The sequence below is a fragment of the Cheilinus undulatus genome, linkage group 3, assembly GCF_018320785.1.
Source record: "Cheilinus undulatus linkage group 3, ASM1832078v1, whole genome shotgun sequence".
In the NCBI taxonomy this organism is placed as follows: Eukaryota; Metazoa; Chordata; class Actinopteri; order Labriformes; family Labridae; genus Cheilinus; species Cheilinus undulatus.
The window spans coordinates 19,527,925-19,541,794 of record NC_054867.1 but is presented as its reverse complement, the minus strand read 5'-3'; the positions used below and the strand labels follow the sequence as shown (position 1 = coordinate 19,541,794).

The 13,870-nt window shown below is 40.9% G+C and overlaps 1 protein-coding gene across 10 annotated transcripts in view; it reads right to left on the bottom strand.

Moving 5' to 3' along the window:
* Nucleotides 1–13,870, bottom strand: part of magi1b (membrane associated guanylate kinase, WW and PDZ domain containing 1b) — a 207,666-nt gene that overhangs the window by 102,644 nt on the left and 91,152 nt on the right. For all 10 annotated transcript variants that reach the window (XM_041781197.1, XM_041781230.1, XM_041781212.1 and 7 more), the window contains exon 2: nt 7,207–7,323. In XM_041781197.1, the coding sequence (XP_041637131.1) occupies nt 7,207–7,323 (117 nt within the window). The remainder of the gene's footprint in view (nt 1–7,206; nt 7,324–13,870) is intronic.

Genomic DNA, 13,870 nt, shown 5'->3' with positions numbered 1-13,870 from the left:
AAGCTTATCTTCCCACTATAACTTCAATGTAAAGCTCCTGTGAGGGACTGTAAGTTTGTGTTGGTTGGAGCTCCCATGGGCAAATACCTGATGGTTACAAGGAGGCGTCATCCATGTATTTACAGATACAGACATCAATCGAGTGGAAACAAGGCATTCCAATTTGTTTCTTCAGTAAGCTATTACTTATGGAGTGCTCCAGTTGATCTCGGAACTCAGCATTTCCAAGCCGCCAATCTGATAATATCATGACATATTCGTCATCTCTAATGTCCCCTTAATTCCGAATTCTTCTGTACCCTTGAATTACCAACTTATAGTAGCTTAAATCAGATCAACTCAGGTGTCACTATAGCTTTAACATCTGATTTTTGAGGTAAATGGAACATAACATAAAGCTGGACAGACACTCTGCAATTTCCAGCTGGCTGTAATCATCATGGTGGAATGCCAGCTTCCATTGTGCAACTGTATTGTTCATGGTACACCACCATCACACATGATTTATGTGCTCACACTATACGGCCCACCTGAGTGCTCACACTGTAAGACTGAAGTCAAGACAGCTAAAAGAAAGGACAATGGAGTTTCCTTTTAAAAAGTCTAACAGAAAGAGGCTGGAGTCAGACTTTCTGTCTCATCATTATGATACAAATATCAACAAAACCAATGTAGCCATCTCTTTCTCTCAATCACATTCACAGCATTGCCAGCAAACACAACTAGCAGCTATAACAAATATCCCGTGTCAGATCCACCAGTAAGTGTATTTACTGCTTGTTTTTTTTACCTTTATGAAAGGCCTATCTTAGAGGCATTCCTGATGTTTTCATGGTGATAAAAGACGCCGTCTAACAGTTTACAAAGAGCATTGCTCTCACTGTGTGAGTGTTTGAAGTCTTATGACCAATTTCTCAAACATGCAAGAAATCCATTCAACCAGTCGGTAGCAGCTGGTCAGGCCAGGGTCTGCAGTCGTGTCCCCCTGTGCACTGCATAAAAAACAACCTGCTATCAGGCTAAAAGTCAGAAGTAAGTTGCGCAACTCTAAGTTTGTGTCTGAATCATCTGAAAACTGCACAGTCTTCACTTTAGTCTGACACCTACTCCATGGAAAGTACTTAGTGCATTCAGAATAACCATACCACCAGTGCTGTTGCTAATGGCATTGTTCTTTTTTAAGCTTATAAATAGGCACGAATATTGAATCCAGTCTGTTTTATGACCAGTCAGACTCCTCACAGGACCTTCCAAAATCAGAATATAAATTGTTTTAATACAGGCCACAATGCAAGAAGCATTTAGCAACAAATACAGTGAATGCAAAGATTGTATCCAGCTTCAGAATCACTTTAAGTTAAATAAGATAAATCAAACATGGCTTTGTGATGGGCATATTTCATAGAGAACTGGTTTGACAGGAGAGACAAATCATTGGAAAGATGTCAGACTGTCTACCAAGCCATGACAAAATCAACATCTCTGGTGTAATGCATGTCTTTTTCTTGCCTGATAAAAGTCAATAAAGCTTCAGCAGCAAGTGTCTAAAGCTCGCCCTTTTATATTCCTGGGTCTGCATTTTCACTGTCTTGATTTACCAGCAACAGAGTGGTAGCATTTCTTTTGTTCAGGTAGGACAACATGATTGCATCTGTGGGTGCAATCTCCAACCTCACCAAGCCAGCGAACAACAGGCTGCTTTTCTGAACACTGTAGACACTTAAAGGCACATCCACACATGCAGATGGAGGTCCCCTCCAATCACACGTCATACTTACACATATGTTGATGTTAGCTTGCTAAGCTAGCCATCTGCAGCATTGATTTGACTGTGTAAGAGTGTTTTTGCATCTCACATTCCCCCCAATCCCTCCTCACTCCACCCATCCCCCCCTTTTGCCCCCTCCTACACCCAAACTCCACCCCACCCCCACCCCCATCACCATCTCCATCCCCGCGGCTTCAGCCCCCACCACCCTCCGTGCCGTCCTCTTAGCCTATATACGGGCTGTCCAATCATCTGTGCTGCTAGCCCCCACAATTCATCACACATGCACGTGAACACTAGCCCCTGCAATGCTTGCTCATTTAAGAGGCGAACACCGAGTCATCAGCATCACATCCACCACAGCAGACAATACTGCTACTTGCCTAGATGCAGGAGATCCAGAGCTCTCTTGTCAAGGCTTGCAGACCTAGAAAGCTTTTAAATCAGGCGTCAAACCAGAGTATTTTCTTCCCTCCCGTCACTCCTCCGATCCACTGGCAGGGACAATAAGAGGGGAGAGGGAGAGCGATACTGAGGGAGAAAAGCAGCAGCAGTGGCGGCGAGAGGACGTGAGGCAGCAGTGTCATGAGTTGGGGGGGTCAGGAATGAGTATAGGATAGTGGGGGTTGGAGGAATGGTTGGGAAAAATTTGGAATGCTGAATGTGCGGCTGTGGTGACCACAAGGGAAGCTGACGGACGCCTCGGCAGATGGGGGAGGGCGTAAGTGTGGTGGCTCAAATTCTATCAGGGTTATTGGAACAACTGTGGGAGACAGGCTCTGTTTACTGTTTCCCTCATGACATTTGAAAATCTAAATGCATCTACCTGAAAGCCCTAAGGTCTTTGGGGACATCTCTGCTTCTCACTCTCCCATGATAAAGCCAAGATTTTGTCTGTTTTGAAGAGAACTTGCTTTATTGCCAACATTTTTGAGTTCATGGGTTTCCTAAATGAAATCTTTTAAAAGCCAAACTTCTCTCATCTTACTTTCTCTTCATAAAAATCATGTCCTAGCATTTCATTAGAAGTGGTGGCATGCGTGGGAGGTCTAGTATAAACATTCAGTACCCGCCACCACACTAAACTGTGGTCAGTTCCTGCTGTGGTGCACACAGCCTGGCAGTCCAACCAACACAATTGGCAATGCTGGAAGCCAATGAGGGATCATGTCCTCTTTTCTGTCCTTCTGACTCCCTTTGGTTGTTTTGGGCAGCGATGTAAAGGTAGGTAGACAACAACAAGGGGGGTGAAAAACTTACAGCTTGACAAAGCATCACATCAGGAAACCAACAATACTGTGTAAATTTTAACTCAGTGATGGGTCTAGCAAAAACTATACCTGAGCTAAACACAAGTCTTGTGTTTAGCTCAGGTATGATGCTTAAATCAAAGAAAAAGGCCCAGTAAGTTCTACATTTTAGTTTGAAAGGGAATAACTATAGATAGAGGTAAAAATTGCAAGTAAACTTTGCACTGGGAAATACCACTAGAAGCTGCCATCTCATGCATGTTTATTGCTGGTAACTAGTGAAACGCCAGGACTATTCTCTGCCATCAGTAGTGAATTAAATCCCCCAAGCTCACCCCACCCTGTGATGTGCCTTACTAGGCATTTAGGTATTTCAAGGTCAAGTCAAGACCAGGCTAGCTGCTCAGCGCACCCACCTCCATGGCTTAGTTTTTGTTTTGAATCTAAGACTCTATTCATGGAACTCCATAAGGTCCATCAATCCATCCATCAATTTTCTTCCACTTCTCCAGGGGCAGGGTCACAATGGCAGCAGGCTAAGCAAGTCAGCCCAGACATCCCTCTCCCTAGAGACATTTTCCAGCTCTTCCTGGGGGATTCCTAGGCCAGATGAGATGTATAATCTCTCCAGTGGGTCTACTCTGGGTTCTCCTCCCAGCTGGGTGTACCTGGAAGACCCCCAAAGGGAGGCAACCAGGGGGCATCCTGATCAGATGCCTGAACCAACTCAACTGGCTCCTTTCAAGACGAAGGAGCAGTGGCTCTACATTGAGCTCCCTCTGGATGTCCAAGCTCCTCATCCTATCTCTAAGGCTGAGCCCAGTTCCCCTCCTGAGGAATCTACTGAGAATCTAGTCCATCAGTCCTTATAGCTGGATATGAGGATCAGTCTTCTTCCACAAGCACCTTGTCAGTACGTTGAGACATACAGGCTGATGTACCATGAAATATAAAAGATTTTCGTACATTTACACTATATTGATTTATTTTTCCACTTTTCTTTAAGAAATCCTGAAAGCATTTTAATTCAATACAACAAATGGGAAAGATCCTCATCTTCAAATTGCACAAAAAGAGTAAAAAGTCTAAATGATGCAGGACCACATATGTTATAATACACCATATATGTTTTATTTGTATACTATACATATAATTTTAATACATTTTTATTAATAGCTTCATTCTGTTCTATTATAGTCCATATTAACTTAAAATTACATAGCTGTTATTTATTTATATAAATAAACATATATATATATTGTATAATATTGATATCGGCACCCCTGTATCGCAATACGTATCGTATTGCCAGATTCTTTAACGATGGAGAAAAGCTGTTAAAAGTAATGCACACTGCAAGCAATACCAGAATGCTTTGCTAGTAGTTTACAGTGTGAACCAAGAAGGCTGATAACAGCTTTTCTTCTTCATCAGGACAATGATATTTAGCTGTATTAATATTCTTTGTCTGGCAGCTGCTCCAAAACTACCTAAAAATAACTCATGTATGAAATTACTGTTTCTCCAATTACCAAAATGTCCTCTGACCATTTTTCTAATAAAAATGTATCCTTTTAAACATGAATTTGGCACAGATAACAGATTGGACTTTAATACACGGTTGTATTTAAGTACTGTTTACTCAAGGTTGAACCTGAACAGTCTATTTTACTGTGACAGCACCAACAACCAAACACACGTCTCCATCTGTTTCTCCACCTGCTTGCTGTGCATTTATCACACCTCCACCTACACATGCACATGGACAGTGCATTGAACAACCTTTGGACATACGTCAACATGGACACACACTGACCTACAAACACAGGCCAAATCAGTTGGTGTGAGGACATACCAGTGTACCTACTGTATGTTTTGTCATACATACACTGCACTGGTCTATCAAGAATAAAGGTCATCGGGTAGTATTCATTCATGGACTGTGTACACTGTTATATAGCTTTCAATGGCAAAGAGAGGTTAAGGAAATAGTTTCAGCAAAGAATTTGCAAATTTAACATCATATGATAAGAATATCCCCCTCCTCAACAAATGTATGACAAAAACAAACTTTACAATCTAATAAACCACTTCCTATAGGAGACACTTCAAGGTTTTTCTTTTCTGTTAACTACATGAGGATTTTTGCTAGTGTGCCATAGGCCACTCAGTGATTAACATGGCTGTTATGGCCAGACCCCCACCTTCCACCAAGTGTCTGCCTGACATATGGCAGTGGAGGTAATGCAGATAAAGTCTCTTAATCAAGCCTCCCTAATATAGATTGTAATTTACTAGAGAGGGCTGCAAATAAAGTAATTTAACAGTCAATGGATGTTACCATTTAGTGGGTTTGGGGGTAAACGGGGTTGTGCTTCTTCATGGTGTTTAATGCAAACGAATAAAAAATAAAACATATGCTATGGTTTGATGTCCACAAAACATAACGTCTTGTCAGATTGCCAATGAGCACCATTTTGGTCACATCAGACCAAAGAAATCTCTTCATCTTGACCAAAGAGTCTTCCACATGCTTTTAGTGAACTCTAGTCAAAATTCAATGTCAGTTTTCTTCAACAGTGGCTTTCTTGTTGTCACTCTCCCATAAAGCTTTGACTGGTGAAAAGCATGGCCAACAGTTTTTGTTTGCAGAGTCTCTCTCATCTGAGCTGCTGAAGCTTGGAACTCCAGAGTAGTCAAAGGTGTCATGGTGGTCTCTCTCACTGGTTCTTTTCTTGCACAGACACTCAGTTTGTGGGGACGGCCTTATCTAGGCAGATTTACACATGTGCCATATTCCTTCCATTTCTTGATGGATTCAACTGAACTCCTAGGAATGTTCAGTGCCTTGGAAATTATTTTGTATTCATCTACTTATTTATACTTTTCAAAAACCTTGTCTCTGAGTTTCTTAGTATTCTTTTGTCTTCATGGTGTAATGGTAGCCAGGAACTCCAATTAACCAGTGACTTAACCTTCCAGACACAGGTGTCTTTATACTACAGTCACTTCAGACACATTGACAGCACTAAGGCGATCCCCATTTCACTAGTTGTAAGACTACTAGCACCATTCAGCTGGACCTCTGTTGAAATAGCTTGGTCACTTTAAAGGTGACACTTTATCCACCATCTTTGATTTCCTCAGCATCTTTTTCATGTCATGTCATGCCTCTTAAGAACCCACCCACAAGCCAAACTAAACTACTGTAAAGGACAAATATGAAAAGATTTCCATGGCAGGCTGACAGATCTTTTGTAGAATTTTCAGGATTTCATGTGTGCAAGCTTAAGTTATGCATGCTGTGTCCAAAATCAGCAGGGATTCCAGTATCATGGTAATGAAATGCCTTACTTAAAGCACTAGGCTGATTTCAGCACATAGCACAATATTGGCATCATGCAGCATGGATCAATCTGTCGAACCATCGTTCTGTCTGAGCTACCCCGCTTCAGAGGGAGCTGAATAGTTATGGCCATTATAACTCAACTATTTTTTTGTTAATGCAACAATACACCCTGAGCACTGCAGTGTCTTCACACGTTGTTTCGTACAACAAGGACAAGTAAAACACTTCAAATATATACTTAAACTTTGAAGCAGTAGCATTAAAAAAGAAGTATGAAACATCAAAAATAAATATGTCTTTAGATCTTTGCAACAGTCAGGAGAATAAAGAAGTCAAGCCTCTATTCCTGGATTACACAGGCAGTTCAGGCAGAGCAGATACTAGAGGAGTGATAAAGGGGGAGTGACTTGGGCTACAATTACCTGAGCCATTTAACATGAGGTACTACCAGCTTATTCACAAAGGAGGAACTACCTTTGTTTTTAAAGGGACCCACAATTTAGTACACTAAACACCAACCTGACTGGATGGATGGAGGATTGCTATATCTCACTGCTTTATGCCAGCTTTGGGGATGACACAAAGTTCAAGTCTGTAATGTTGGACAGGAACTATTCCAAGTCTCTACTCAATTTTTGCATGGATCTAAAAGTGGTCCTACCAGGAGGTAAGACCTTGGCTAACACCAACCCAAAATGAAGGGTTTTGATATTTTTTTTTCACTATTTCATTGTGAAATAATGCCGCAATGATGCTCCTTAAGAATCTCAAAAAGCAGACTGGACTAGTAACGTCAGAGAAGGAAAGATGCCTAGAAAATTCAACGGTCATGGACTCACAAGGCACGGCGTGACGGTAGAGGTTGTCTCGGATAGTCTGCTGCAGCTCGTGGTCAGGCGATGATTTCTGGAAGCGCTGGCTCAGATAATGCTTCAGGTCCTTGTTCAGCTTGCTTCCTGTCATTGTGGAGACAAACAGGAAGACATGTTGTTAGAAAACATTCCCCCCGAAAAAGGCGTCCAGACATCACAATATCACAGGAGTCAAACAACTCTGTTATAATTCACAGTGAAGTGTCAAATGACCACACAGTTTGTCTCCCACTGAAAGAAACACACAAGTTTTACTCTGAAAATACAACAAAGCTAAAGCTGAGTTTGGAGCTGTGAATTGTACACTTGCCATTGTCACTCGGAGGGGTAGCTGGCTGCAGGCTCTCCCTCTCAAAGCAGCCAGGGCTAGCCAAAACTAAGACCGCTAGCATTATGGCTAACATTGTGAATTAGCCCTCCCACCGCTAGGCCATCTGGACCTCAGACACACATTAGGCTACTAAAGGGCAGCACGGCTGGAAAGTGTCCGCATGTGAGTGTGCGTGTTTTAGTGTCAGTGTGTGGTCATCACATCTAGTTTTACAACACAACAGAAGAGACAAAGAGCCTGTGATTTCATAGGAACAGTAAAATGAGGAAACGTACGCCATGAATACAAGAATGTGTTGCTCTAAATCCAATAACAACACCGCCTCGGGCTACAACCAACATCTCATCATGTTCTATGTTAATACATGTCCAATTATTTATTATCCAAATGATTTATCTCCCATCGTTGCACGGCTGCTGAGACCATTTTTAGTTGTCTTGGGCAAACAACCAGTCATAAAAGGCCCTGGATCCTGTTCCCATGGAAACTGTGTGTATATGAGCGTGTGTCGTTATGTGTGTGCGTGTGTGTGTGTTTAATAAGATGATTGAGATTGTTAGCATAGTACAGAAGAGCATTCTGCACTGTTTGGCAGAATGATTGTAGGTTCATATGATAAGAGGCACAACATGCACCTCCCACAGACATGATATGAATGTTCTTAATTGTAAAGTTACACTCTTTTTGTCTGTTATTCTAATCAACATAAATACCAAGAGTGATAAAGATGCAAAGATTATTATGATGATTTACTTGTTGATGAAGTGTCAGGGTTCGGTTTAGAAGCTTAAAAGCTCACACTGCATTCCTAATGCAACTGTGCCAGGAATATGCATTGACTTCTATTCTCTTAAAAACTGTTTTTTTCTACAAATACCAGTTCTGTACTGTGAGTTTACACATCTTGAATCTAGTTTGTTTTTTAAGTGAGTTTTTGACACAGGTATGCACTCAGCCCAATTTGTACAAATATTTAATAAACCATTATTATTCCCACAGTGACGCTGACAATGTTGCTGTTTAGTAAACAGACCTGAAGAAAGGTTAAGCTCCTTCCTCAGAGGAAACTCTGCTCCTGGCTCTGGCCCATCCAGACATATCACTGTGCACTAATCCTCACAACAGGTCTCAGGCCAACAAGAGAGCCTAATGCACACCCCGATGGGTCTTTGTACACACCAATTACTGGAGAGCAACGGGCATTCCTTGCAAGCAGACCCCCAACAGGCTGTCTGAACGTGTCTGAGTTTTGTGCTGGGAAATCTGTACCATGAAAAGAAGTTTAAAAGCTCAACCAAAGGACCAAAAAGCCAAATAAAAGAACACTGGAGTGAAGGATTCAAGCACACAGAGAACCAGACATGGTCATTAAACACAGAGCCTTCATTCATTAAAGTTGGCCAACTTATGCCTAATGTTTGATTACTGACAAATAATCTGACATTGCAAAATTGATACTGAGATGCATAACATTGGATTTTTGCTGATGCTGATATTTTGAAATTCATTTTTGCAGGTACCAATATACAGATATATATCGTGCTTAACAAATTTATTAGACCACCTGTCATATTTGTCTCAGAGACCATCCAGCATCATGAAGTGCTTTAATGCGGACTCTTTCATTTTCACTGAGCTCTCCACGTTTTACCATTTTGAACAGGAATGAGGAATTTAAACTGAATTCACCCAAATTTGAGCCAGCTCACTGGGCTTCTCTGAGAAGTCAGAAATTAATCAAGCATAACATTCAACCACTAAAACTAACTTTTCTGTTCAAGAATGCAAGTAAATAACTATAATTTGACATATTAATCAAGAAATATTAATCTGCTTTACTATTTTTTCAGTTTTTTTGTAAATCAGTAAGTGTGAAAATTCATGGATAACAATAATAATTATATTTTAGCATCAAAAATATCATTTGGGTTGAAGAGCTTCTACATATTGGTGTATTAACCATTGCAGAAACATAAAAAATGATTTTGGTAATGACCAGTGCTGTTTGTTTAGGGCAGCTGTGGCATAAACCTTACTGTGGTTAGGGTTAGGGTGGTCTAATAAATTTGTTAAGCACTTTATATATACGAGGTTCTGCAAAAAAAAAACACCGGCTTAATGCTCCTCTTCTAAGGTGAACAAGGGATGTGAAATATTTTTTGAAAGTTCAGTCACTATTTCTAAATAATCAAAGACTTCATGCCACTATTATCTTAATTCAAAGCGGTATTTAAATTTCATCCCTGCTGTTTATTCCACAGTGAACTTGAAGTGATTTTATTAGAAAGTGGAAGTGTTTAGGAACAACAGCAACTCAGCCACAAAGCAGAAGACCACATAAAATCACAGAGCGGGGTCAAATCTTCTAAGGCACATGGTGAATAAAAGTGGCCAATGCTCTGTGATTCCATAGCTGAAGAGTTCCTACCTTCCACTGGCATTAATGTAAACAAAAATAATGTGAAACAGTAGCCTCATGGAGTGGGATTTCATGGCCAGCCAGCTGCATGCAAGCCTCACATGACTAAGTCCAATGCCAAGCACCTGATGGAGTGGTGCATTGTGCCAGCTGTGAAGTTTGGTGGTGGAGGGATACTGGTATGGGGCTGTTTTCAGAGTTTGGGCTAGGCTTCTTATCTCCAGTGAAGGCCGACCAAACCAAGACATTTTGAACAATGCTATGCAACATTAAGGCAACAATTTGGAGGAGGCCTTTTCTATTCCAAAACAACTGTGCCCCAGTACATTAAGCAAAAAATATGAAGAAAAGGTTTGACAAGTTTGGTGTGGAAGAACTTGACTGGCCTACACAGAGCCCCCACACAGAAACACTCCTAAATCTTGTGGAAAGCCGTGCAAGAAGAGTGGAGGCTGTTATAGCTGAAAGAGGGGGGCCAACTCCATATCAAAGTACAAATATTTGAAAACAATGCCATTACAGTCCCTGATGTATGGTGTATGTCGATACTGATAACACAACAATCAATAATATTATGTATTGCTATAATTAGAATATATTTAGCCTCTTTTACTTCATAATACATTCACTATGCTACATGCTTAAGAGTCAGAGCAATGTCATCATTTGTGAAGTTTCTGGTGCCTTGACTTACAATGCCAAGCTTTATTAAATTCAAGCTGATGCTTAAGCAATGTTACGGCATGGTGAAAGTGGTGCCAACTTTTATGATTTTTATTCCTCATCAAATAGCGAGCTGATAGGAAATAGACAAACATATTCTCCTAAAATAAAGTTATTTAAATGTTGTCTGATTACAAAAGTGGTAATCAGACTTACCACTGGTTAATCATTGCCATGAAAGCAACAGCACCTCAAGGAGCCATTACATAAGCTTTAATCCAGTTACGTAGATTCTGTCCTCCTCTAACTCTTTCAATGCTGATCTTTATCTGGATGAGTGTTCTGATGAGAATGAGTAGAAATCCTTCAAAGGGAGGACAGTGTGAATGACAGGGCCCTGATGGACTGTTGCTTTCATGAATCAAGGAAAGATAATTATTTTGGAAGTGATGACTAAGCAGATAGCAGTATTTGTTGTCCCTTTGTTCTGAGACACTTTGCATTTATAGAGTGCTTACTAAGACAAGTGTCTAATCAGAACCTGTGGACAATGATGTTCTAACAGAAAGAGGCTCTGAAAGCAAAAAAATCAGATTCAGATATATAGGAAGTATTTTGGAAGGATTACCAGAACTTTCATATTCAAAACTAAGCTGTTTTCATTTGTGTCTGAGTCTAGTTTATGCATGTAATCAGTGCTCTTCTTCATCTTGCCATCTTTGGCTACTGTTCAAATTTCCACAACCCTGAACAGTGTCCTAATACACTCAGACTATCTGTAACCTCACACCAAGGTCTGCACTGGCACTAGAAAGCAACTCTAACTCATTTTGCAGCAACCCAACGTTAATATGTTGTTACTGGTCTGAGGTCAAATACCTCCTCAGCACATTTCCTTTTCTTTTCTCACTCCTGTCCATTACTTTACTTAACAGCTGACTACTGTACAACCACTCGTCTTAAGTGCGACCACAGTGTTGGGATTTCAGACTTTTGGTTGGCTCCAGCTTTGGTCCACAGTAGGTTGGTCCAGCTGCAACCAAACGTATTTTCTTAGAGATCAATATTCTGTAGATGATCTTCCAGGAATCTGTCACCCATGTTGGGTTTAAAAAGGTCAAGAAGATCACGTCTCACTTCTGTTTAAGCCTTTAAGGCAGATAGTCAGCTCCTTCAAACCCATGCAGAGTACAATAACACCATAAGCCCATTAACTGCTTCCACAGAGCCTCGCTCTCTTTTGGCATGGCACTGTAAATAACCATGCCAACCATCAGAGATATCCAAGATGAGAAAAGTAGTCTTCTAGTTGCTTACAAAGGATTGTTTAACAGTTTGGTGGAACCAAGAGTAGCAGCCTTACCAAATGTACAATAAAAAGAAATTATATCTCAAAATAATCTTTTTTTTCTTTTTTTTTTTTTTTTGAGATTTATTTTTGGGCTTTTCGTGTCTTTGTTCTATAGAGGAGGACAGTGGATAGAGTTGGAAACAGGAGAAAGAGTGGGGAGAGACATGCTTTAAAGGGCCATGGGCCAGATTCGAACCCATGCTGCCCACGTACATGGGCGCCATCTGCGCGCCCGAAATAATCTTTTTTTTACAGACCAAGTATCGGAGTATCCTCATTCCAGGATGTAATGGCATGGCCCCTGATTTTGAAGATCATGGGGCTTAATTCCCACAAGCAAACTTTTGACTATTGGCACAAGTGCAGAATTACAGACTGCTAAGATGCTTTGAAGTAATTTAGCATCTCTAAATTTAAGAAACAAACTATTTTACTTCAATTCAACTATAAAAATAGGCAGTCAGCAGGGCCTGGCTGGTGGGGCATTTGGCCAAGCAGCCACCCACCCAAATCCCTTAGCAAACAGATAATTAGAAAAGACATATCCTTCAAACACACCCCACCTGTTATAGATTTTCTATAAGCCCCCTAAAACAAGCAGGATTTTGAGAGGGAGACAAGCAGTCCATGACAGAAGGATGGAGGAGGAAGGGGGGAGACGAGGTTCACAAAAGAGAACATCAGAGTACGCCAGACAAATCATCAAAAGAGTTCTGGACACATCTGAAATGTAAAAAAGCTCCACTTCTTTCCAGGCATCTCCCATTGCGCCCACCCGTGCACCTCTCAACTTGTGATCAGCCAGCCAAGGCCCTGCTCAGACATGCAGCGCCAGACACGGCACCAGCCAGACCCTCCACTGGCAGCTGACATCTGTATTCACGGCATGGAAAAACCAAACTACACAGAAATTCGATCCTCCTGCTCGTAGTGGGAAAGGAAAGGTTTGACCGATTTCTGATGATTTAGAAAGAGCAGGAGTCATGAAGTTGTACCAGCCCTTCACGCTTCAGACGAGCAGTGTCATTACAGTGGGAAGCCTCAGTTACAATATAAAAAACCTATAGCTCTATTCATACATGCATGTACAACAGAGATGTCTCTGTCTGACCCAAATAAAGATGAGAAGCTGAAGTTGCTGATCTGACCTGGGCTAAAGCCAGAATGTTGCTGGAATGCTTGTTTATTTTGACTGGAAAAGTCCTATGAAGGAAGTTTAACTGATTCAGGATGAACATCTAGATCAAATCTTCTGCCTTCATGTGGTTAAAATCGGTGAATGCATGAAACATGCAATGTATAAGCACTTCCAATTGATGAAAGACTGAAAAAGCACCATACAAGTTATAATTCATTTATCATTTATGTGTATTTAAGCGTATATCAACTGTAAATTTTATCCATATACGAATAAATTAGTGGTGTTTTAGGCTGGACCAAAAGACTTATGTCAGTTTAGGTCTTTTTCTTTATTTATCCTCATTCTTTAAACTTTAATTTATTTTAAGGACTAAAGTTTGTTTTCTTGGTCATCTTCAGAGGCACAGTCATGCTGCTCTTCACAAATCCGTATTCGGTAATAATAATAATAAGGGCTGACACCTTGTAGTCAGTTGGTTGGTTGATAAGCTCTCATCCAACTAAGATCCTGCTGGTCGGTTGGTTGCCTGTATAGGTGTGTGAGAATGAAACAGTGGGAGCACACAGCTGATTGAATAAGAGATGCACAGCAGGAGACAAAGAGAAGCAATACAGCTGCAGGAATTTCCAGAATGATGGGTGGTGCTTAGAAATGTAAGAGAGGAAACAGACAGTGATGAGCAGTCTACGCATACTATGGAGGCTGGGTCTCTAATAGCCTCCTTTG